Genomic DNA, 26,346 nt, shown 5'->3' with positions numbered 1-26,346 from the left:
TTTGTTTTTCTTATTTCCAAATAAGAGAAAGAAAAAAAAAAAAAAGGAGGGGGGAGATATTTTAAAGTTTCAAGGGTGGCTTGGTTATTATTACAGTTTTATAAAGAAAGCCCTGAACAGATGGAAATTAAACCAAATTATTGAATAGAAGGGGGAGAAAGAAGGTCTGAATATGACTACCCCCCCCCGAAAGTGGTAAGGAGGTTAGACTTTAATGCCCATCATCTGGCCTCCTTTCAGTCTGGAACCCTAGACTAGGACTAATTATATGACTAAATTAGACTTTCTGTTAATTTGTAAGAGTGTGATGGCCAACCAAAATTTTGGTTATTGGGTGTGATTGTTTTAGAAACCTCTTTTGATAGTGCCTCATATTAACACCCAGGATGTAAATCTAGGCATGATTGTTTTATGAATTAGTTCAAAAATGTCCTTATTTTCCTGCTATCCTATCTATTTTTATGTAATGTACTATTATATAAAATTTAGCTTTTGCTCAGTAATGTAAGAAATTAACTTCTCACACATTCCTTTCCCTAGGAGCATTGAATCAAAAGAATTGGGGAAAGAAATACCCAGCCTGTAATAGTCCCAAACAATCTCCTATCAATATTGATGAAGATCTTACACAAGTAAACGTGAATCTTAAGAAACTTAAATTTCAGGGTTGGGATAAACCATCTCTGGAAAATACCTTCATTCACAACACTGGGAAAACAGGTAAGACATTTCATTCTGTTTGTGACTTTAATATGTTTTACGGAACTAGATCTTGTTTTGATTAGTTTCATCTCATTTTCCTACAAATAAAGTTAAATACACTAGAAATAAGCTATTATAGTACAAACTAATTGGATTAAAGACAGCGGGGAAACATAGGCAACATTTTGAAAATTTGCATAAGAAATAAAATGACTAGAGTCATTACATCATTCCTGGTTTCCTGTAATGTGCAGTTATTAAAGATCAATATAACAATAATGATGCTTCCACTAGCAGATGTGATAGATCATATCATATCATATCATATCATATCGCTAATGCATTTTAGTGACTCCATCACTTTCTGGTATTTAGTCAACAGGATTTCTTTTTCTTGGACATTAAATTTTGGACCTGCCTACTCAGACTCATTCCATATTCAACATTTGGATATGAAAAAAGCAGTTGACTATAATTGATTTTTAAGAAAGAAAACTGCTAGTGGTTCTATATAAAAACCTACTGCTGTCGAGTCAATTCCAACTCATAGTGACCCTATAGGACAGAATAGAACTGCCACATAGATTTTCCAAGGAGTGCCCGGTGGACTTGAACTGCCAACTTTTTGGTTAGCAGCTGTAGCACTTAACCACCACGCCACCAGGGTTTCCATATAGATTTTAAAATATAGCCATCCTTAAGAAGCACTCTGTAAGTGCCTTTTTTTTTGATACTATCCTTTTTTAAAACATGGAAAATATAATACCACAAAACAAAACCAAAAAACATCTTCACTAAGCTATAAAATGTGGACAAAATAATTTTTTGACAATGAACATTTTTTTCTTTTGTGATGTTTTACTTCAAGCAAGATTATATCTATGTGAGTAAGTTATGCAAAAACAAATATACACATAGAAAAAGGATGAGAAAAATACTCAAAATTTTAATTGTTGTTATGCCTGGGTGATTTTATCATGGGTGAATTTTTTCAATATTTTCCAAATTGCTGTAATATAGTTATTTGGATGTAAAACAGCCATGTGCCACATCTATGTCCATGGTCCCTTAAGGTTATAATAGAGTTCAGAAATCCTGATCAGAGAACTTAGGGTAGCAGACATAACACTTACGTAACACTTTAGAAACACTACCAGACTGAGCAGTGTTTTCATGAGGATCACAAAGTATTGTGTGCATTATAACAAACCATTGTATGTATTTAACTCAAATTTTTAATATAATGGGCTTTATGGCAGTCCGTTCTTAAGTGTGAGTTATCCATAAGTCAGATGTTTGTAGCCCGGGAACTGCCTGTAAATAATGGTGTATATAATGGTGTTTGCACAATCTCCAAATCGCATAATGTCCTATTTTACAGAACCTATCATGGACGTTAAGCAATGCATGACTGTAATTTAATTGTGAGTCCCATCAGGGTAGAAATTTTTCTGCATCAGAACCTGACATATAATAAGCACTAAAAAAGTATATTATTGAATGTATAATTAAGAAAATTATTACATGTTATAAAAAATAGTATTCATTAAATACATAAATATACATTGCCCTAAATCTTGACATTTTCATGACCAGTCTAGAAGGGGGTGGCCGTCGAACTCTGTTTTTCTAGCATAGTGTGGTTAAGCCCTTGGACATTGGAACCACACTGCTAGAGGTTACCTATGTAACCCTGAACAAGTTACTTAACCTCTCGGCGACTCTTTATCTGTAAAAGAAAGATTATAATGATATCTACCTTCTAGGGTCATGGGAGGATCGAATCATTAATACATGGAAAGTACATAGTTTAGTGCTTGGCATATTATGTGTGGTGAATAAATGTTGACCGTCATGGTTATAATTATTGCTATATTTGTCATTATTATTATTATAATGAATGGAAGTTTATATCTTTAGCCTGCTGGCCAATATGTTGAATTCAGTGGCTGATGTCAACAGCCACTGAACAAAGATGGTTTAAATTTGATTGAGAGACATCAAATCTTGCACTCAAGAGAATCATTAATCTCCAGACGACTCATAAAATATAGCCGGATAAAATCTGCTGTGGGATTCAAATAAGGGAGTTGAAGATTCTAATGAGTGCCACTCAGAGTTCAAATATGAGATGGCTAAAACCCCTTCTTCAATAAGAATGAAGTGTCCACCTTCTTTGCCACAGTCTGTGATAGAAGTTCTGGATGTTCTTAAGTATATTGTATAGAACTACAAAGTTCAGCTTCCAGAATTTCAAGTTGACTTTTTTTTAATTATCAAATAAGTGATTTTTTAATGTACCTTAGATAAAAGGAAAGAACTACAAAGTTCAGCTTCCAGAATTTCAGTTGATTTTTTTTAACTTATCAAATAAGCGATTTTTTAATGTACCTTAGATAAAAGGAAATTTAGTTGAAATTTGTAATTTTAATTTTTAGAAACTTAGATGCAGTTTTGTCGTTTGTTATTTTAGTGCAAATTAATCTCACTAATGACTACCGTCTCAGTGGAGGAGTTTCTGAAATGGTGTTCAAAGCAAGCAAGATAACTTTTCACTGGGGAAAATGCAACATGTCATCTGATGGGTCAGAACATAGTTTAGAAGGACAAAAATTTCCACTTGAGGTAAGTCGGTCGTTCCCCTGATTACTATTTCATTTTCTAAATCGTTGAGTTTGTATTTAGCATATAATTTGATTAATTTATAATTCAAATTTTGGGATGTATACAGTTATATTTTAGATTATTAATAGCTGTCTTTCTCACAAGACTATCCTCCATGAAAATAAGAATCATCTTTGATGTTTGACCCCATGGTAACCCAAAGTTCCACTTATAGGTGATCAGTAAATGTTGATGATAAGTGAATGAATGAAATTCTTTACTAGCCCAGTGGGGAAAAAATGGGGGAAATTTCATCAACATCAAGAAAAATCAAAGAAATGCAAATAAAAATGAGAACTTTTTTCAGCTTTAAAATTGGCAGAATTAATGCAATTATAATAAATAATGAAAGTAAAACAAACACTTCCATATATATCTGGAGAGATTACAAATTGATAGACTTTCTAGGAAGCAGTTTGCTTGTTTTTATTAAAGCCTTCAATGTGTATATTTTCAATACTCATCATTTCAATTTGAAGCAATTTATTCTAAAAAAAAGTATGTGCAAAGATTTATTTACAGTATTAAAAAAATTGAAACAAAAGGTTATTAAATACATGATGATGAAATGTATTGATCTTATAAAAATCATGTTTTGAGTGGTGTATTTACAAGAAAAAGGTTCATCATAAAATATTAATGTCTTTTAAAAGCAGGATACAAAATTGTGTACACAGTTTCATTACCCCAATTTTGTAAAACACTAAAACTAATTAAATAGTGCAGAATTGAAGTCAAATGGACTAAATTTAAACCCTGGCTCTACCATTTGGTTATTAGTTATATGCTGTAACATTGTTCAAAATATCTGATTTACTTAAGTTTCTGTTTTCCCATCTATAAAATGGACGTAATAGTACTCAACCTACCTTATAAAGTTATTGTGAGACTTAAATGAGAGAATGAATTATTACTATTATAAAAATAATTGAAGAGAATGTTGATAGTAGTTGTCTATTGGTGATGGCATTGTGGGTGCCTTTTATTTCTACTTTAAAGTTTCTTTTATTTTCTGAATTATCTCTAGTGAAACTACCTTATGTTCATAATCCAAAATAGTTACTGATAATAAAAATAAGACTAGGATGGACTATCTTTTAAAACACTAAAAAACATTTTGGAAATGTAGATAACCCTTTCAAATTTGAGGCTTATAGTTTTTTTATATATTAAATATCCTTTGGGAAAAAAAGCACATTTGTTAAATACGGTTTGCCAAAAAAATAAGTCTACTCATTAAACAAAGAACACTTTACTTTTGAGAGTTCGGCTTTCTTAAAAAAAAAACAAGAAGCTAAAAAATGAAACAAACAAAAAAAACCTAACAACAACAACAGAAAGCATTGAGCAAACAAAATAAATGATGCAGAATTTGTGCACTGAACCTCATTTATTTTTCTTATTCAAAAGCCTATGAAGCCCTCTCTCAGAGGTGTTTGTTTGTTTGTTTGCTTTTTGAAAACACCCTAAATGTAATTGTGCAAGTAGGGAACCTGAGGGGCACCCTCGACTTGCTGTATTTTTCTGGTCTCCCACATCCCACAGTCACATCTTCTTAGTTCTGCCCGTGAATGATATGGGAGGTAAGAGAAAAGTTGAAACCACTATAGTTTTTAACTTGGACTATTAAATACCCTTCTAACTAATCTCCCTCTCTCCAATCTTGATCTATCCGCTCTATCTTCACCCCACCCCCATTCCATTCATCCACCTCTCATCCCATCTAGCCCCCTACCGGAGCCCCATTAGTTGAAATGCATCAGTGGCTCCCCATTGCTCTCAAGACCACTCCGCTAGGACAGCCTCAGAGTCCTTCCTGATGTGGCTCCTGTCTACCCTTCCACCCTCATCTCTCTCCTCTTAAAAAGAGCTCCTGTCTACCCTTCCACCCTCATCTCTCTCCTCTCCTCTTAAAAAAAAAAAAAAATTTTTTTTCTTAGTCCCCTATATATGCTCGGTTGAATTCAGAGCAAACTACTTTCAATTTCCCATACTTCTCATACTTTCCTTCCTATGTGTCTTTCCCAGTCTGGACCTTCTGACCTGAACGTACATCCATTTCCTCTACTTTTTCACCTGAGAAAAACCTGCTCATCCTTCAGGGGTCAGTTTTGAATTCCTCTTTGAAAAAGATTTTGGTGGCCCACCCAAGGCAGGGGCCATTGCCATCCTCTGCTCCACATCCTCTCTTCCGCTTATCCTAGCACTAATCACACTTCAGTGTTCTCAGACTTTCTCGTCTTACCTTAATTATACTTCTAACTAGCTTAGTTACCTGATTTCCAAGCCCATGACATGAGAAGCACCAAATTTTAAGTGAGGATGTTGTTGGTGTTGTTGTTAGGTGCCGTCCAGTCATTTTTGACTCATAGCGACCTCACGTAACAGTAGAACAGCTCCGTAAGGTTTTCTTGGCTATAATCTTTATGGGAGCAAATCGCTAGGTCTTTCTCCTACAGAGCTGCTGGATGGGTTCAAACTACAAACCTTTTGGTTAGCAGCAGAGCACTTAACTATTTGCTCCACCAGGGCTCTTTATAAGTGAAAATAAAGGCTATAATAGACCTATATGGACTGGAGCTGAAATTTACAAGGGATAGTCTCACAGATGGAGAGGTAACTTAAAGTACAGTACCTAAAACTCTTTCAGTATGTTTTGGGTAGAAGCAGCGAGTCCTTGAGAGTTTCAGTATTAACATAGAGTTTTAGTATTTAAATAATAGTTTTATTATTAATATACAACAACAGAATGATGTCCAAAAATGGTTAACTCAGAATCATCAAGAAAGGCATATAAATTCAAGAAAGGATGAAACCCATATTTGAGAGAATTCTAGCAAAATAGTTAAAATAACATTTGGTAGCCAAGATATTTACTCTAGTAAATTACCATTTCAGGGTCCCCTGGTAACCTCAAAGTGGTAATTTGGGGTTTTATATATGCCTAACTTAAAGGCAAAGAAAGGTTTATATGTGGAGACTAAAAGTTAGTCTTGACCATCTGTATTTCCTTCCCCATTGAAGGATAATAAATGATAGTAAGTGTACTTGTATATACATGTAATTGATAAAAAATATTTTGAAATTATACAGAATATAGAATTATATGGTCTATAGAATTTTCTAATTGAATTTATTAAATTTGTAAATTATTTTATCAAGTCTCTTTGCTGATTTTTATAGTCTTTGTGTATAATAAAGCTGCCATTGTTACATTTCAGATGCAAATCTACTGCTTTGATGCAGATCGATTTTCCAGTTTAGAGGAAGCAGTTAAAGGAAGAGGAAGGCTAAGAGCTTTATCCATTTTATTTGAGGTAATCATTATGTATAGATATAGCACTTTTTTTTTTTTAATTGTATTTTTGGCCACATGAAATACTGATGTAAAATATCAAGACACAATTGCTAATAAATAGAAGCGTTCACAGTTGGAATATCACTGGTGGTCATTTTCAAAAACTATTCCTTAGCTACTGTGTCTAAAAAGGGACTTTTGTATTCATTAAATAAGTCACTTCCAATTGGACCAAACCATTCTATGAGTCCACAGACTCGCTGCTTTATACATGCAATGTATCATAATTATATAGCAGTAACTGAAATAGAACGGTTTAAAATTTCTTAGTGGAAATGTTAAGGTTATCTGGTTTTGGATTGCTTTTACCTTGCTGTAAAAAAAAAAAAAATTGTGTGTTTAGAGCCCATTACTTTTGAATACTTAAAATGGAATACATCAATATTTGCATTTTTATTGAATAGTCAATACAATATTTTATCCTGCCTTTAGAATATCACTCTTCTCTAACAGGTTGGAATAGAAGAAAATTTGGATTACAAAGCAATTATTGATGGTGTTGAGAGCGTTAGTCGTTTTGGTAAGTTACTCAGAGAAATAGCTTTCTTCAACATTCTAGTTTGAATGCATATGAACTTTTACAATATTATAAAAAAAATCACTTGTTCCAAAAGGAGGAAGTGAGTACATTTTTAAAGAGAAGCAACATCTGACGTCTCAGGCTTGAGAGTTTACATATTTCTCACTAAAGAACAATTCATCAGAAAATTTTGTTACATAAAATGTTAATATAAGTATGAAATAGAAGTTTTCTGATTTTGTTCTCGGAAATAGTTGAATTATATCCTGCATTTAAAATGTATTTATCTATTCTGTTTTCTTCATTGTGCATTAACTTCTAATATGGAAGCAGGTAATTGTTTTCAAAAATCATATTTTAAAGGGAAAAAGGCATTTTTTACTCAAGTTAACATTTACTCCCTCATGGTTTTCTTGACGTACCCTTTGCTTTACCAATATGAGGAGATTAGATTCTCAGAAAAGGTGAATGCTTACATAGAACAATGCAATATGCTTTGATATTGTTCTGCCTGGTATTTCATGACTCTTGTAATTTGTCGCAGCAAATGCTTCTGGCAACGTTGGCAATAGACTGGAAGCCTGTTATTATTATTATTTAATTTTTATTAAGCACCCACGTGCAGAGTATTAAAACTGCCCTGAGTTATCAATAAAATGAAGATTATTACTCTCTTGGAAGCTGCAAAGTTTGACATCAGAAATGAGACTCACGTAGATCCTTTTTTTGAAAGCAGAAGCCTGACCTAGGACTGATTGATCTTTGTCAGTTACATGCGAGGGCCTGAATTGACCGAACTTTTCAAAATCAAGAAGATGTGAATTCTTGCAGGGCAGCTTTCTTTCTTTCTCTCTCTCTCTTTTTTTTTTTTTTTCTTTTTGGGAGGTGCAATCACAAGGTGAAGTTGTTATCTACCCCCTTCCACCTAAATTGCCAAATTGAACCTTGAATGCCATAAACCGTATTTAATTTTTACCTCATTTAGTCAGAATGTGGATTCTACCCAGACTGAAAGAAGGCAGCTAGTTTGAATTCCTACACTTAAAAATAAATGAAATATGAATTGTTAATGTTCCCAGGCCTCACACCAGCCTGTAGGGACAAGGACAGCCCTGTGTTAACACTGGGCTGTTAGTCCTGACATGTGTAACTTTGAACCTTGGCCATTTCTCTCAAGATTTCTCCAGTTATTTCTGGGGTTTTCTAGGAGCTGACTTATATAAGCTTAAGAATAAATTTGCCCATATTCTTTGAAGTTTCCTTTTCGATATCTACTACCTGAAGCTATTGAGGGAAGCAGTTCATTAGAGCCACTGCTGCCACAAAATACCACAGATTCCAGAACAGCGTTATCCCGCCTATGTCCTGGCTCTTAATAGGAAGCAAAATTAGTAGTCTCTTAGACTGGCTAGCGACAGATACTTATCTGCCCTTCATTACCCTGTCTACCTTCTGTCTCTATCCAGCTACCTGTGTAAATCAAAAAACCAAACCCAGTGCCGTCGAGTCGATTCTGACTCATAGAGACCCTACAGGACAGAGTAGAACTGCCCCGTAGAGTTTCCAAGGAGCGCCTGGCGGATTTGAACTGCCGACCCTTGGGCTAGCAGCTATAGCACTTAACCACTACGCCACCAGGGTTTCCCGCTACCTGTGTACTATCTCCTAATCCTTTTTTTACCAAATGACCCAAAATCCTCCATGTCTAAAAACTCACTAACTAGAAACTTAGTATTTCTGTTTACTTAACAAGGACCCCTAAAGCTATATAGTTGATAGGTGAAAAAGCCAGAATTTGGACCCTAGTCTGGTATTATTTCTATCCACTGCTTATGACTTTTGTTTCTTTTTCTTGCTTTATTGCACTGGCCAGGTCCTTCAGTTCAACGTTCAATTAAAATGGTAACAGGAGGGCATCCTTGCCTCATTCTTGGTCTCTAGGGAAAAGACTTAAATAAGTCATTCTTAAGTTTGATGTTTGTTTAGAGACTGTCTCAAGAATAGATTTGACACACTGAACAGTAATGACCAAAGACCAGACGAGTTGTGGAATGACATCAAGGACATCATACATGAAGAAAGCAAAAGGCCATTAAAAAGACAGGAGAGAAAGACAAGACCTAAATGGATGTCAGAAGAGACTCTGAGACTTGCTTTTGAATGCCAAGTAACTAAAGCAAAAGGAAAAAATGATCCAGTCAAAGAGCTGAACAGAACATTTCAAAGGGCGGTTTGAAAAGACAAAGTAAAGTATTATGAAATGTGCAAAGAGCTGGAGATAGAAAACCAAAAGAGAAGAACGTGCTCAGCATTTCTCAAGCTGAGAGAACTGAAGAAAAAATTCAAGCCTCGAGTTGCAATACTGAAGGATTCTATGCAGAAAATATTAAACAGTGCAGGAAGCATCAAAAAGAGGATGGAAGGAATACAGAGTCACTATACCAAAAAGAATTGGTCGGCATTCAGCCATTTCAGGAGGTAACATATGATCAGGAACCAATGGTAATGAAGGAAGAAGTCCAAGCTGCACTGAAGGCGTTGGCAAAAAACAAGGCTCCAGGAATTGACAAAATACCAATTGAGATGTTTCAACAAACAGATGTAGCACTGGAAGTGCTCACTCGTCTATGCCAAGAAATTTGGAAGACAGCTACCTGGCCAACCAACTGGAAGAGATCCATATTTATGCCTATTCCCAAGAAAGGTGATCCAACCAAACTTGGAAATTATCGAACAATATCATTAATATCACACGCAAGCGAAATGGTGCTGTAAATTATTCAAAAGCGGCTGCAGCAGCATATCAACAGGGAGCTGCCAGAAGTTCAAGCTGGATTTAGAAGAGGACGCCGAACCAGGGATATCATTGCTGATGTCAGATGGACCCTGGCTGAAAGCAGAGAATATAGAAAGATCCTAACCTCTGTTTTATTGACTATGCTAAGGCACTTGACAGTGTGGCTCGTAACAAATTATGGATAACAGTGTGGAGGATGGGAATTCCGGAACACTTAAGTGTGATCATGAGGAATCTGTACATGGATGAAGGGGCAGTTATTCAAACAGAACAAGGGACAGTGCAAGGTTTAAAGTCAGGAAAGGTGTGTGTCAGAGTTGTATCCTTTCACCATACCTATTCAATCTGTATGCCAAGCAAATAATCCGAGAAGCTGGACTATATGAAGAAGAATGGGACATCAGGATTGGAGGAAGACTCATTAAAAACCTATGTTATGCAGCTCACACAACCTTGCTTGCTGAAAGTGAAGAGGACTTGAGGCACTTTCTGATGAAGATCAAAGACCACAGCCTTCAGTATGGATTACACCTCAACATAAAGAAAACAAAAATCCTCGCAAATGGACCAATAAGCAGCATCATGACGAACCAAGAAAATATTGAAGTTGTCAAGGATTTCGTTTTACTTCGATCCACAGTCAACACCCATGGAAGCAGCAGTCAAGAAATCAAAAGACAAATCCCATTGGACAAATGGGCTGCAAAAGACCTCTTTAAAGTGTTGAAGACCAAAGATGTCACCTTGAGAACTAAGGTGCGCCAGACTCAAGCCATGGTGTTTTCATTCACCTCATATGCATGTGAAAGCTGGACGATGAGTAAGGAAGACTGAAGAAGAACTGACACCTTTGAATTGTGGTGTTGGCGAAGAATATTGAATATACCATGGACTGCCAAAAAAATGAACAAATCTGTCTTGGAAGCAGTACAACCAGAATGCTCCTTAGAAGCAAGGATGGTGAAACTGTGTCTCACATACTTTGGACATGTTGTCAAGAGGGATCAGTCCCTGGAGGACATCGTGCTTGGTGAAGTAGAGGGTCAGGAAAAAAGAGGAAGACCCTCAAGGAGGTGGATTGACACAGTGGCTGCAACAGTGGGCTCAAGCATGGCAACTGTTGTGAGGATGGCACAGGACCAGGCAGTGTTTCGTTCTGTAGTGCATAGGGTCACTATGTGTTGGAATCAACTCAATGGCACCTAACGACAACATAGGCTTTTGAAGAGAATTGTGCTCAGATAAGGAAGCTTCCTTCCTTCTGTTTGCTGTGTGGAGCCCTGATGGTGCAGTGTTTAAGAGCTCTGCTGCCAACCAGAAGTTCAGCGGTTTGGAATCCACCAGCTGCTCCTTGGAAACCCTGTGGGACAGTTCTACTCTGTCCTGTAGGGTCACTGTGATTTGGAATCAACTCTACAGCAATGTATTTTAAGAGGCTTTGTTTTTGTTTTCATGAACTGGTATTGAGTCATATGAAATGCAATTACTGTGTCTGTCAAGATGATCCTGTGGCTTCTAAATATCTTTTATATGTAAAATAATCACTCAGCTCCTTGCTGATGTAAAGATAAGACATCTAAGACTATATAGTGATACATATAAAAACATTTTGGCTATGCTAGTTTTATCACCATTTTTGAAATATATTCAAAATGTGTTTAAAATTTCTGCTCTGGTTAAAAACGTAACAAAGCACGTGTCTCTGTTGCTTAGAAACTTTGGATGGCTGATTTCCAGTGTTGGGTTTCCAGCTGAGACGTGTATTATTACTTTGTAGGGAAACAGGCTGTATTAGATCCGTTCATACTGCTGAACCTTCTGCCAAACTCCACTGACAAGTATTACACTTACAATGGCTCACTGACGTCACCTCCCTGCACGGACACCGTTGACTGGATTGTTTTTAAAGATACAGTTAGCATCTCTGAAAGCCAGGTAACCTGGGAAATTCAAACAAGTGATACAATATGAAGCAATTTAAAAGAGCATCGTTTTCTAGTCTTACTTCAAAAATATCAGTTTTAAAGCATTTATTGATGCCTTTGGAGCAAAAGAAAAAAAAATTTTTTTTTTTTTAGTTGGAGCAGATAATGTTAATTTATTTGGTCTTCCTTCCAGTTGGCTGTTTTTTGTGAAGTTCTTACAATGCAGCAGTCAGGTTATGTCATGCTGATGGACTACTTACAAAATAATTTTCGAGAACAACAGTACAAGTTCTCCAGGCAGGTGTTTTCCTCATATACTGGAAAGGAAGAGATTCATGAAGCAGGTATGCATGAAATATAAGTTTTCTGCAATTCTCACAGCTTCAGTGTTGTAGCAGGCAATGTGGTGTAATGGAACGGATATTGGGCTTAGATTTTTTTAATAGCAATTTAAAAAAAATCTGTCTTTCGAATATTGTATGACCTCACTTATATGAAATAACAAGAATAGGCAAATGTGTAGAGACCAGAGTTTACCAGTGGTTGCTAAGGGCAGGTGGGTGGGGGGTGGGGGAGAGAGCCACTGTTTAAGAAGCAGTGAGTTTTTGTTTATGGTGATGGGAAGTCTGGCAATGATCAGGGCTGATGTTTGTACAACGTGATTAATGTCATTGATAGCACTAAATTGTACATCTGAAAAATGTAGAATTGGCAAAAGTTGTGTTTTATATATTTTTACAACAATAAAAAAAAAATCTGCCCTTCTCCAAATGAATAACCCCATTTCACAGATGAGAAAAACTGAGATTCAGCAAGAAAAAGTGATTTTTCCAAAGCACATAGTAATAGGTAGCCAAGCCATATATATACTTCTAAGTTCACTTCCAGATTCACTTATGGAAGTTGCCTGTGCTGAGAGTTATAACAGAGGAGTAAATAAAGGGCCAAGACTTTCAGAGCTTGGGAGAATCACTTGTGGTTGGAGTGATCAGGGAACCTGCATGGGAGAGCCACATTTGTGATGAGTCTTGACACATGATTTGGGTTTTAAAGTGCTCATCTTTGTATTAGCAGCTCCCAAGGAAGAGCTTAGCATCTGAATAATTAATGAATGCAAAGTGAGTCATTTCCCATTTCCTTCTTTGGGAGAAAAGCAGTTTGTGTTTGTTAGGTCCCGACAGGGGAGGCAACATTGGGGAAGGTCTCAGAAGGGCCCTGTCTTTTGAAGCTAACATAGCAGTTGGAAGTCTTTAGGAATGTCCAGAGGACACAATCAGATGTTTCTGCTGACTTGCCCTTTTCAGTTCATACTGAGGTTATACTGGTTCATGAAAGAAACAGTTGAAGTGGTCCTTGCTTTGGAGACTTAAAACATTTCCAAATAGATGGTCGTCTTTGATCTCAGCATTGCAGCGAATTTTTTGCCATGTATAATATTAATTTAATAATTGTCTGCTTTTAAAGATTAGGCATTAAAACAACATGCTTCTATTGTTTCAATGTGATGTTTGTGAGAATTGTTTACCCTTTAATAAGCAAAAAAAGAGAGATAACAATGATAAATAGCTGTATTTAATGTGACATTAAGTTTCACATTAAATTGTCCAAAAGTGAAAAAATTTAATTATATTTCTACCAGCAATAGCAATACCATAACATTCTGTCTGGGAAATAATAGATAATTGATAGGGGGAGGAAGGGAAAGACAGGATTTAACCAGCTCCTCTAAAATACAATAGACCAAAAAGCAAGTTAATTAAATATGATTCTTTTTGTCATGTACTTTTATCCATGATACCTTATTAAAATCCTTCAGTGCCTCCATTGCTTTTAGAATAAAATCCAAAGTGATTTTCATCGTGTGGTAGGCCCTGTTTAGTATTTACTGGTTTTAGTACGTACTCCTCTCCACTAGCACTGTTCTCTCATACTGAACTCCCCAAGGTCCACTGACGATGGTAGACCACATTCTCCCAGATTGCATTTGTATGTGCCATTTCCCCTTCATAACGTGTTTTCCATGTTGTCTTCACTTGCTTGTGTCCTCCTCATTCTTCAAGACTCCAGTAAGGCATTGCTTCAGCTGGGAGGCTGTATCTGACTCTACCTCATCCCAGCGCGTCTGGCTCTGGCCTAGGCATAGGGTTGTACACTCCAGGAGGCACCATACCCATAGAATCGAAGTCAGTGATTTCCAGTCTAAAATTGGACCATGTGCCTGTGTGCTCCAATGTTGTCTATGTGTCCATGCTTCATAATAGTTACCATTGTATGGTAATTATCTGTTAACCTGTTTGTCTACCTTAATGGGCTCTGAGCTCCATGAGGAGAGTAACTAAGTCTTTTATCTTTTTATCTCTATTGCTGAGCTCAAATAAAGCTTCTGTTCAGTAAATGTACACTGACTGAAAGAATTCATTTCTACATAATAAAAACATGGCAGGTTATACTCAGTGGGTGCCTCTTACATATGTGTAAACCTGTATGTAGTTCTGATTTAATACAGAACAGTGTGGTTTTCACAGTTAAATGATGACGGCTCAAAGTAATAACAACAACAGTGGCTACAATGTATTGTGTGACTGTCCTCTACCAGGTATTGAACTACACACATCATTGGACTTAAACCTTACATCATGGTTATAAAGTCGGCTTTATTTTCCTCATTGTATAGGTTAAGAAGCTGAGCCTGTGCCCTGCCCAAGTTCACACAGCTAGAAAGTGACAGTCTGTATTTGAACCCAGGTCTTCCTGATTCCAAAGGCTTCCAAAGCTCTCACTACTATCCTTTATATATATAAAACCAAAAAATCAAATTCATTGCCTTTGAGTCGAATCCAATTCATAGTGACCCTAGAAAACAGGGTAGAACTTTTCCATAGGGTTCCCAAGGAACAACTGGTGGATTTGAACTTCCAACCTTTTGATGAGTAAACATGTAACCACTGCGCCACCTGGGCCCCTTTATGTAGAGAGAGGAGCATGATTTCTGCGTATGTAGTTTCAGAATAAACACCAACAACCTTGAAGACATGAGACATTAAAAAAAAAAAAAAAAAGAGTATTGGCTTTTGGGTACTTTGTTTATCCTAAAGTGAAATAAAGGAACAACACTTTCTAAACTACTTGGTGTTTGGGGTTATGTGATACATGGTAGGGAAAAAGGAAAGCATTTCTCCTGAGTGAGCCTGTTGGTGTCAATCTTGTTCCCTTGGACGACATGTGTATTTTATAGAATTTCACATCCCAGTTGCAACACTATTGTGATTATCAGAAAACTACCATATTCTATACAAATAACACATGCGCTATACGTTTTTGCCAATCTCGCAACCCCCTCATACATTATTTTCCTAGGTACTGTATGTGTGTTGCATGTGTGGGCATGTTATTCACATGGGCACATTATTTTTGAAAAATATGGTAATTATCTGTTTATCACCTATTTGTCTATAGCTTGATTACAAAACAAAATGGTAGCGCTAACTAGAATGAACAACTCAAAATAGACTAACTCATTACATCAAAGGGGCTTACACACACATTTTACAATTAAAAACACATGTTCACAGGCTATCTGGCTGTGTACTTACGCTCACGGAAGCCACTTCCCCAGCTTTCTCAAGAAACTCCAGTCATACCAACTATTATGTAATGTTTGCGTTCTGACTAAAGATGTGTGGGGTGATGGGGAGGGGCTATAAAACACAGCACCTCACCAAAACACCTGTCATGCAAGTTTGGAAAATACTGCTTAGAAGGTGTTATTACTTTATTTCACCTTAGAATAAACAAAGGTACTCAAAAGCCAATACCAGTCTTTATGGAAGTTTCGTTTCTTTAACGTCATTGGTTTTTATTTTAAAATTATGTAAACAGCAACATCTCTTCTGCCATCTCCCTTACTGGGCCTTAGAGCATTCGCCCTCTGAGCTTTTTGATCCTCCTCTTTGCTCAGTCTGCTTCACAGAGTGACAGGTACTAACCTCATCCAGCCACAGTCTTCGCATTCTTCTGAGGCAGAACCATTTATCTTGGTCCTCCGTCCTTCCTAGTGGCGTAGTGGTTAAGAGCTTGGCTGCTAACCAAAAGGTGGGCAGTTCACATCCACCAGCTGCTCCTTGGAAACTCTGTGGGACAGTTCTCTGCTCTATAGGGTCACTAAGAGTCGGAACCAACTTGATGGCACCTAACAATAGCTCCTCCAGACTTAATTACCCACATCCATCCCTATGAGTTCAGCAGACAAACAAACAAACAAAAAACAGTTGCCATCAAGTCACCTCCCACTCATGGCAACTCTGTGTGTGTCAGAGTGGAACTGAGCTCCGTGGGTTTTCAATGGCTGATTTTTCAGAAATACATCTCCAGGCCTTTTCCAAGGTGCCTCTGGGTGGCCTTGAACTGCCAACCTTTTGGTTAGCAGTCGAGCATGCTATTTGCCAAGATTTAGCCCCCCACTAAGGTAGTAAGAGGTTATGAAAAGCAAATTTTTTCAACAGCTACATTGAATTTTTGCTCATTTATGATTTTAATGTGTCAATCTTTGTCAAAAACACATGATTTTGAGATTGTAGTGAAAACTGTATATTCAAAAACACAAGTTACATTCATTGGATAGGTCTCATCCATGCAGTTAAATATTTAGTCAACTGGTATTCTGATTTAATGCAAGCCACTGTCAAAGATCAATTCATATGCTACCACTCTGTATGGTGCCTTCCCCATCCCCCATAATTGAAAATAGTCTTTCTTCTAAACCATCGTAGACCCTTACCTGCAGTCATGGCGCGTTTCCCTTCTTGCTTCTCTTCATCAGTGTTTAAGTACATGGCTTAAGTCCTTGGTAGATCTGATATGATTAACTTCACTATTACCTAGAGCACCTGATAAAGTATCTGGCAGGTAGTAAGAGCCCTCTGACCTCTTGTTGAATAAATGATAAACAAATGAATGAATTAAAGAATGGGTCAAGGTTTACTTATTAGGTAGCCTTTGGGGCAAAGGAATACATGTGTGTTATTGGAAACAAGCACAGAAGGAAAGAATGGCTTTAGGTTTCCAGGCTGGATGGGGCCAAGTTGTTCTTTGCTGAGTTTCCTTTAAATAATTAAAAATGTGCAAAGGCTTCAGAAAAATACAATACAGTAACATCAGTATACAGTTCATTTCAAAATTAAAGAGCATTTCAGGGAAAGAAAGATTTAAATTTTTAAAAGATAGTATCACTGTCTTAATAAAATTGTAAAGAAATAGGCTTCTAAATGACTGTGAAAATTATTGTTGCACTTAACAATAATGAACCTTTAGCATATAAAGATTATTATATAAATAACTTTACAGATTCCCATCATATAACTGTCTGCATTTACTAAAATCGTAAGAAAGAAGTGAGCTATTTGCTTTTGGGGGGGCAATTAAAAAGGAGACTATGAATCTATTTAGAATTTTAGAGGTTTTTTTTTTTTTTTTTGCATCTGGAACTCTTGAATTCTTGTTTTTCCCATCATGAGCATTTGCATTCAAGAAGCATTTATTGATCATTTTCCTTGAGCACATTCCTGTGATACAGGTAATGCCCAATTTATGGCTCATTATGAACCACACTTAGAACTGTGCTTTTTTCTGGTACATCTTATTGTTAGTAATATGTACTACGTAATACAATGTTGTAGCACGTAACTTCCTGTTATTATTATCATTCTGATGCCAACCCCCAAAGACAAAGATTGGATTTATAAAGATACTGATAATAAAAGGCAATAATAATGAGAACAACAACAAAAAAAAGTGGTATTTGACTTAATGTCAGAACTGACTTACAACAGAGTCATCCCAGCAGAACCCCATCATAAGTTGAGGTCTTCCTTTAGTCTTTTTCCTTAATGGATACTCTTATCTCCCTTCTACTTCTTGAAACTGAATTTGAGAATAAGAATTGAGAATTGATTTATGTACAGGATTTAATATTTATTAAATTTACTCTGCAAACAAGTTTTTATTATATGGACATTACTTAAAAAGTAGAATATGTAGATAAATATAAAGAAGGAAATAAAAATCCCCTAATATCAACACCCAGATATTCATATTTTTTTTGCTATTATAAATATCTAACATCCTTATTGACCAAGAGATAAAGGTGGTACCAAAATTGTCAGAACATTGTTCTCAACAAATACATTATAGGAAAATGTATTTTATAAAATACATTGCAAATAGGTGCAAAAAACCATGTGAGATCTGTATATTCATATAAACTTGAGGGTAAGGGCCATACCTTACTCGTTTTTGCATTCAAAGCAGGCACTCGGTAAATGTTTGTGAATGAATACAAGTTTTATCAGAGCTTCAATCCTCTATTTTTTCCTTTTTTATATAGGGCTATCATTTATTACAAAGGCATTTCTTGTTGGTGTCATGGAATCGACAATGGCCCTTCGAAGAATCACAGAATTTAACAGAACCATCTGATGAAGGAGTTAATAAAAGCTGTCTTTAAGATAATGGGAAACCCTGGTGGCTTAGTGGTTAAGAGTTCAGCTGCTAACCAAAAAGTCAGCAGTTGGAATCCATGAGGTGATCCTTGGGAACCCTATGGGGCAGTTCTACTCTGTCCTATATATAGAGTCCCTATGAGTTGGAATCACTCGCCCACAATGGTTTATTTATTTATTTAGAAAATGAGTAATATGTGTGAGTAGCAATACAAAGATGTTGTTGTTAGGTGCTGTTGAGTTGATTTTTGCCTCAGAGTGACCCCATGCGACAGAGTAGAACTGCCCATAGTGTTTTCTAGGCTTTAATCTTTATGGGGAACCCTGTTGGCACAGTGGTTAAGAGATAGGCTGCTAAACAAAAGGTAGACAGTTTGTATCCACCAGCTGCTCCTTGGAACTACCCTTTGAGGTAGTTCTAGTCTGTCTTATAGGGTTGCTATGTTACCTGAATTGACTGGACAACAACAGGTTTGGTTTGCTTTTTGGTGTAATCTTTACAAGATCAGATGTCAGGTCTTTCTCCTGTGGATCAGTTGTGTGGGTTCCAGCGTTCACTTAGCAGCCGAGCACTTAATCATTGCACCACCAAGGCTCCTAATAAAAACATTGCACAAGTATAAAGTAGATGAAGTTCAACTTTATCCTGACCTTTCCAGGTCCCAGACACTTCCATATTGCCCTCTTAGCTCACTAGCAAGGCTCTTTCACTAAGAAGTAGAGTCCTGCTGAAGCAGTGGGAAAAAAAGCTTGGGCTTTAAAGTTTGTTAGACTTTTTGGATTCAGATGCCAGTACTGGTACCTATTAAAAACGAGTCTATTCCAACTCACAGTGGCTCTAAAGGACAGAGTAGAACTGCCCCCATAGGGTTTCCAAGGCTGTAATCTTCACAGAAGTGACTCCCACATCTTTCTCCTGTGGAGCGCCTGGTGGGTTCAAACCGCTAAACTTTCAGTTAGCAGCCTAGTGTTTAACCACTGCACTACCAAGGCTTTGATACCTATTAGTTGGATAAGATCAAGGTACCTGACTTCACCATGCCTCAGTTGCTTCAGCTATAAATGGGAGAGTTAAAAATGGTTGTCTTAATAGGTTGTTGAGAGGCTTAAATGAGCTGAAGTTTGCAAAGCAGTGTAGTCCCTTGAACAAAATATGCTCCAGACTCATAGCTACTATGTCATCACCTGTATAAATGTATAAAGAGACAAGATGTCACAAGTATAGAGCGAAAAAAAATCCCAAACCCATTGCTGTCAATTCTGACTCATAATGACCCTATAGGAGAGAGTAGAACTGCCCCATACAGGGTTTCCAAGGAGCGGCTGGTGGATTCGAACTGTCAGCCTTTTGGTTAGCAGCCAAGTTCTTAACCACTGTGCCGTCAGGGCTCCATCACAAGTATAGAGTGCTATTTAAGTTTTCCGTGTTTAATCCTTTGGAAAAAATGTTTGTTTTTTAAATAGTTTGTTGAGTAGAATTATAAATACACTTCAGATCTCATTTGCTAGCACTGTAACATTTGAGGCAAACTTTAAAAAAATAAAATATAAAATGTTATTTAAGGCAGAGTAGCATGAAGGGAGTGTCATTATAGCATAATGTATTTGAGCTACAAGAAATTTTCTGTAATTTCCTGGAAAATGTCGCGGTGAATTAATTATATGCCAGTGGACTCACCTTCTCGAAGGTCAGTATTTTTAAGTGGCGTTTGTTAAGGTTGCATGTGCATAAACACTTTAACTATATGCAGAAAACTGAAATGAAGATTACTTCTTAGAAAATTATATATTTCAAATTGGACAGCTGACAAAGTTACACTGTGTGCCTAGAGAAGACTGACTAAAGAAGACCTCTTTTGGTCATTTATATAAAGTGAATGATATAACCATTTAAAAGTACATAACAGTGATAGATGTTTTCTGGTTATTATATTTTAACATTTGTGGCAGTGTTGAGTTCAGTTTTGTTAAGATCCGCTACTCCCTGGGGGGAGATCACAACCTCAATATCAGCTGTCTTCTGGGACCGTAAATCATCAATCTTCTCTCATCAAAGTATCTGCCTCCATATTTTTTTAAATGAGGCTCGTAAACTTCGAAGAGGGTTGTGGTGGATTTATCAGCGTGCATTCACGGCATACGTCTGTCATGAGTTGTGTTAAACTGTACTAAACTCTAGGTTTGTGGGAAATAAGTGTGTAAAACCTAGTAGCATCTCAGGTAATTGTGACATTTTCTCTGCCACCAATCATGAATCGCTTCTACCTCCATTCATTTTGTTACTCATATTTCATGGAGCTAAGACTGGACCTTCTCCATCAGGACAGACTGCCCTTCTTCCAAGGTGCACACTTAGGGCAGCAAAGGTAGAAGGAGAGTTGTACCTTGCTCTGGCATCTGCTCCAAGTTTGGTGATTACTAGAGAGGCTTGTCATAGCCAAAGAGTTGTCATGTTCTCCCCTTTTGTACCTCTCATTCTCCATGCCCTTTTTTTTTGCTTTTCTGTCTACTTTTTTTTCATGACACTCAGTGCATCGATTATTACTCTTCTGGTACTTGTTCCACAAGGCATGTCCATCCCTGTGTATTCACTCTTCATGGAAGTGATGAGAGGATAAACCACAGGACGTTGTGTCAGCTAAAAGTTTCCAATGCTTTCACAACTTAGAGTGGGAAGTACATGTGATTTTGAAAAATGCAACCTAATTTGTTCTAAATGGCAAATTTCAAAAAATTTACTGCATTCTTCTGTAGATTAGGCCCAGGACTTAAAACTGTATTGTTACATCTTAGAGTTTACTGAATTTAAAGGTTAGAGGTTGTCATGGGAATGAACTTTCTGAAGACAGTGAAAGCACCTTCTTCTTCTGCATGCGAAAAGTGCCTGGACCAAGTAGGTGGATATTCAGTAGATAACAAGTGAATGTGAAAAAACAAGTTTTTAAGCAAGAACATTTATCGCTCCTGAGTTAAGGAGAACCGGAGCCCTGGTGGCACAGTGGTTAAGTGCTATGGCTGCTAGCTAAAAGGTCAGCAGTTCCAATTCACCAGCGCCTCCTTGGAAACCCTATGGGGCAGTTCTCCTCTGTCCTATAGGGTCACTATATGTCAGAATCAACTTGACAGCAAGGATTTTTTTTTTTTTTTTTTGGAGTTGAGGAGAACGCATCTTCGATCTTGATACGTGATTATCCTTTCCCTTTCTGTAGTACTGTAGCACCTACTTGTACTCTATGTGACTTGACATAGTCCCAGATTTGTCATAGCCAGGCTTATAGCCAAGGACCCGCTGAACTGGATTCTCCTTCCTGGCCATTGTTCCCAAAAGAATCAGTAAATGGTCCAGATCACATGTAGTTTCCAGAAAGGAATTGGGGTATGTGAAGCAGTCCAAGAGAAAGGAATGGAGCATTAACATGGTTCTGAACTCCCCATGATCAAGGGAATTCTATTTTGTTACTATTTTATTATGTCAGTTGGTAGCTTGTATTTACAGTCTAAGAATATGTTCATCTGGAAAACCATTATTGATTTTCAATCCAGATAAAGTGCTTTATAGAATATATGTCCGTCTAATAGGAGCTGCTGACAGAAAGGTTGTCAGTTCGAGCCACCACCTCCTCAGTGGGAGACAGATATGGCAGTCCGCTTCCATAAAGATTTACACCCTTGGGAACCCTGTGGGGCAGGTCTGCTCTGTCCTGTAGGGTCGCTATGAGTCAGAATCAACCTGATAGCAATGGCTTTGGTTGGTTTTGGTCCATCTAATAAAAATTAGGCTGATTTCAGTAGGAACTATAAGGCAAACCTGGAAAATTCAGTGGAAATGAATCATTTCTTCCATGGTGGTTACCCTGCTTTGTGATTGGACACCAAACCATGTGTATGGAATTGACTAAATTGTTATTTAAAAGATCCAAGACTATCTGTAGAAGGGCACCGATTTAGCAAGATCATAGTCAGTACAGGAAAGTATAGACTTCTGTCATGAAGGTAGGTTAAAGTACATCTTTTTCCATAAATCCTGTTATTTCAGCATCTAAAAGGTAAGAATCATCTGAAGCTTCATAACATATTACTAAACTGTTATCGGTAAACAAAAGGAGTGTTTTTATAAATATGTTTATAATTAAAAAGTAAGTGTAAACTATTAAGCAAATGACTAATAAACTCTTACAGGTTTATAAGGAAGAAAGCAAGAGAGTGAGATGCTGATGGCAAGGAAATACGAATTGCTTTTTGAGTCCCACTTTATATAAATGCTGAATTTTAAAGTTTGAAGCATCTACTGATTTTTACTATAAAGGCAAGATGGACTTAAACACAGAAATCCAACCAAAATAATTTGTGCTGTTTAAGCAGTAGTTCTCTGAGTATTTTTCAGCTACTGATTTTGTATTTTTCCCAAGAGATTTCTGTGTTTTCTGTGCATGCATAAAACTTTAAAGCATTTTAAGGTAGTTCTCTCTTGGGGAAGAGAATAGTTCATTTTAAGTCATTTTCACTCTCTAAAAAATGGGATTGATCTTTGGAGGACAAAATCTACAAACGATATTGCCCAGAATCACGTTCTACCTTCTAAAAGTGGATTTGGGATTCATTAGATGCAAGAATGAGGCAATCTTCTTTCTCCAGTGAATAGCTCCATTGTGTGATGATCTGATAATCTCCTGCCATCTGGTGGATATTAGTAGATGTGTCATTAGATAGAGTAACATGATATAGTCTAGACCTAAATTTGAGTACACTTTCATATTTTTATGCTAATGAAAGAATTGCCTTCTCATCCCCGTCTAAAAAAAAAACCCACACTCAACCTACTCTAAATAAAAAAATAGCCCCACTGTTTTTGCAATGAGAAGTCCTAAATCTCTAACTCATATACAGTTATAAAACCAAAAAACTCATTGCTGAGCTGATTCCGACTCATACTGACCCTATAGGACAGAGCAGAACTGCCCCATATGGTTTCCAAGGAGTGGCTGGTGGATTCGAACTGCCAGCCTCTTGGTAAGCAGCAAAGCTCTTAACCACTGCCCCACCAGGGCTCCCGTATACAGCTATATAGGTGTTTATTCACATGAAGTGTATATATATTTTTGCTGAAGCATTCATATACCATTGCTGGCAAGGCGTACATATGCTAAAATTGGTGATACTAAACACAGGATGGAAAATTTAAGTTTGAATTTTTAGGCAGATTGTTAGTTTTGGATGCCCTCCTGTGTTCACTTGATGAACTACAGACTAGTGAAGTTTTTTGGTCCATTCTCACTGAGTGGAAACCTCGGTGGCGTAGTGGTTAAGTGCTACAGCTGCTAACCAAAGGGTTGGCGGTTCAAATCCACCAGGCGCTCCTTGGAAACTCTATGGGGCAGTTCTACTCTGTCCTGTAGGGTCGCTATGAGTCGTAACCGACTCGACGGCAGTGGGTTTTTGGTTGGTCTCACTGAGTCTTTGAAGTAGCTTTTACGGCAGTGATGATTGGTTGGCCTGAGTCAATGCACGCCCCCCTCAAGTGCTTTGTGACTCCAAGTATGTCCTGAAAGCAAATCCCAGATTCTCTTGGCGTCCCCTTTGATCCTGGAGACCTTTTTTCTCCCTCTCCTTTGCAAACTCTATCTGGCCTATGAAGACATTATCCTATTAGTTTGCTTCATTAGCATGATATCCTAAGATTTTATCATTTTTCTCTTCCCAGTTAGTCTAAACTACCACTTGTATGAATGTTATTTTAGAGAAGTATCAGGAGACTAAGTTTTGGCCACAATTCCCAGCAAGAGCTGGAATTCGTTCGAAGTAATGCCCGAACAATTTTTCCTAAAATATTACTTTTTCAGATGAGACAGACAAATCTGATCCCCTGAAGTTTTTAGCTTAATCTATTTATGATTGCCAAAGTGGGATTTTTATTAACAGGCCTAAAAAATAAAAAAGAAAAATACTAAAATGATAGTTTTTATTGTCCTCCAGTGGTTTTCTCTGATTTGAAATTTTAATTCTGCAGCTTCTCTGATAACAAAATTCCCGATTGTGGTTGTTGTTCGATGCCGTCGAGTCAGTTCCGACTCATAGCAACCCTGTAGGACAGAGTAGAGCTGCCCCATAGAGTGTCCAAGGAGCGGCTGGTGGATGCAAACAGCCAACCTTTTGGTTAGCAGCCGTAGCTCTTAACCACTGTGCCACCAGGGCTCCAAATTTCTGATCGTAGGCGGTTTTTTATAATTTGAATTCTTCTCATCCTAAACTAAATGTATTTGTCAGATCCCGAACAAGAGAAATAAGTGGTATCCAAACAGTAGAAGTCACGAGAACTTGAATATATTCTTTGTTCTTTTATTTAAAAAAATGAATTTTTATTCCAGATATATTCAAGACATTGTCTTAGGCAATACAGAAATGAAGAACTATGGTTCTTGTGTTTGTAATCTAATAGAGGAGGTAAGACCCATTCAGAAACAGTCAGAGGGCATGAAATGAAAGCAATAACAGTGGTAAAACAAAACAGGAAATTGAAAAGGGCACAGATCACTGCAGTAGAGATCAGAGGAGGCATAAATGGAGGAGGTAGCATTTGACCAAAGCCAGAATGGAGAGGTGGGTCTTAAGCAGATAAATACAGGAGGGAAAGAAGGCATATTTCAGGTAGAAGAAGTGGCATAAACAAAAGCCCCAAAGTGTGAAAGTGTAACTTTTTTTATCTGCTACAGAAATAGAATACAACAAAATGTTTCATAGAGTTTCTGTTACTTGTTCAAATCCTGGAGGCCAATGGTTGAATCAACAATTATACTTCTTTTTCCTCTGAAGTTTGTAGTTCAGAACCAGAAAATGTTCAAGCTGACCCAGAGAATTACACCAGCCTTCTTGTTACATGGGAGAGACCTCGAGTAGTTTATGATACCATGATCGAGAAGTTTGCTGTCCTTTACCAGCAGTTGGAAGGAGACGACCAAACCAAGCATGAATTTCTGACAGATGGCTATCAAGACTTGGTAACTATAAAGCCAGTTTTTTTAATGTACTGATAGCACAATAACATTACAGTTTAATTTCCAAGGTAAGAAATCACAAATGATTGTGTATTTTTGCCCTCCGTTTACTTTAAAAGCAGTAAGAAACTCTCCAGTGGGGGAAGGAGGCGACAGATGCTATACTAAAATATGTCAAACCTTACCTTGAATTACACTGTGTTCTTCATTATGGTTTGTTTTTTTTTTTTAATTTTTATTGTGCTTTAACTGAAAGTTTACAAATCAAGTCAGTTTCTCATACAGAAATTTATATACACCTTGCTATATACTCCTAGTTGCTCTCCCCCTAATGAGGCAGTACACGCCTTCCCTCCACTCTCTATTTTTGTGTCCATTTGGCCAGCTTCTGACCCCCTCTGCCCCCTCATCTCCTCTCCAGACAGGAACTGCCCACATAGTCTCATGTGTCTACTTGATCCAAGAAGCTCAGTCTTCACCAGTATCATTTTCTATCCCATAGTCCAGTCCAACCCATCTGAAGAGTTGGCTTTGGGAATGATTCCTGCCTTGGGCTAAGAGAAGGTCTGGGGACCACGACCTCCGGGGTCTTTTTACAAGAATTTGGGGTCTGCATCCCACTGCTCTCCTGCTCCCTCAGGAGTTCTCTGTTGTGTTCCCTGTCAGGGCAGTCATCAGTTGTAGCCGGGCACCATTTTCTTCTGGTCTCAGGCTGAGGTAGTCTCTGGTTTATGTGGCCCTTTCTGTCTCCTAGGCTCATAATTACCTTGTGTTTTTGGTGTTCTTTATTCTCCTTTGCTCCAGGTGGGTTCAGACCAGTTGATGCATCTTAGATGGCTGCTTGCTAGTGTTTAAGACCTCAGACGCCACTCTCCAAAGTGGGATGCAGAA

At 37.4% G+C, this 26,346-nt stretch overlaps 1 protein-coding gene across 6 annotated transcripts in view; it reads left to right on the top strand.

Annotated features, from left to right (window-relative positions):
* Positions 1–26,346, top strand: part of PTPRZ1 (protein tyrosine phosphatase receptor type Z1) — a 212,489-nt gene that overhangs the window by 113,771 nt on the left and 72,372 nt on the right. For all 6 annotated transcript variants that reach the window (XM_049893859.1, XM_049893861.1, XM_049893863.1 and 3 more), the window contains exons 3-9: positions 541–720; positions 3,176–3,327; positions 6,588–6,683; positions 7,178–7,244; positions 11,819–11,976; positions 12,160–12,310; positions 25,274–25,458. In XM_049893859.1, the coding sequence (XP_049749816.1) occupies positions 541–720; positions 3,176–3,327; positions 6,588–6,683; positions 7,178–7,244; positions 11,819–11,976; positions 12,160–12,310; positions 25,274–25,458 (989 nt within the window). The remainder of the gene's footprint in view (positions 1–540; positions 721–3,175; positions 3,328–6,587; positions 6,684–7,177; positions 7,245–11,818; positions 11,977–12,159; positions 12,311–25,273; positions 25,459–26,346) is intronic.

This window comes from Elephas maximus, chromosome 8, assembly GCF_024166365.1.
Source record: "Elephas maximus indicus isolate mEleMax1 chromosome 8, mEleMax1 primary haplotype, whole genome shotgun sequence".
NCBI lineage: Eukaryota > Metazoa > Chordata > Mammalia > Proboscidea > Elephantidae > Elephas > Elephas maximus.
Note: the sequence above shows the minus strand (reverse complement) of the source record. Positions and strands in the feature narration are given on the sequence as shown.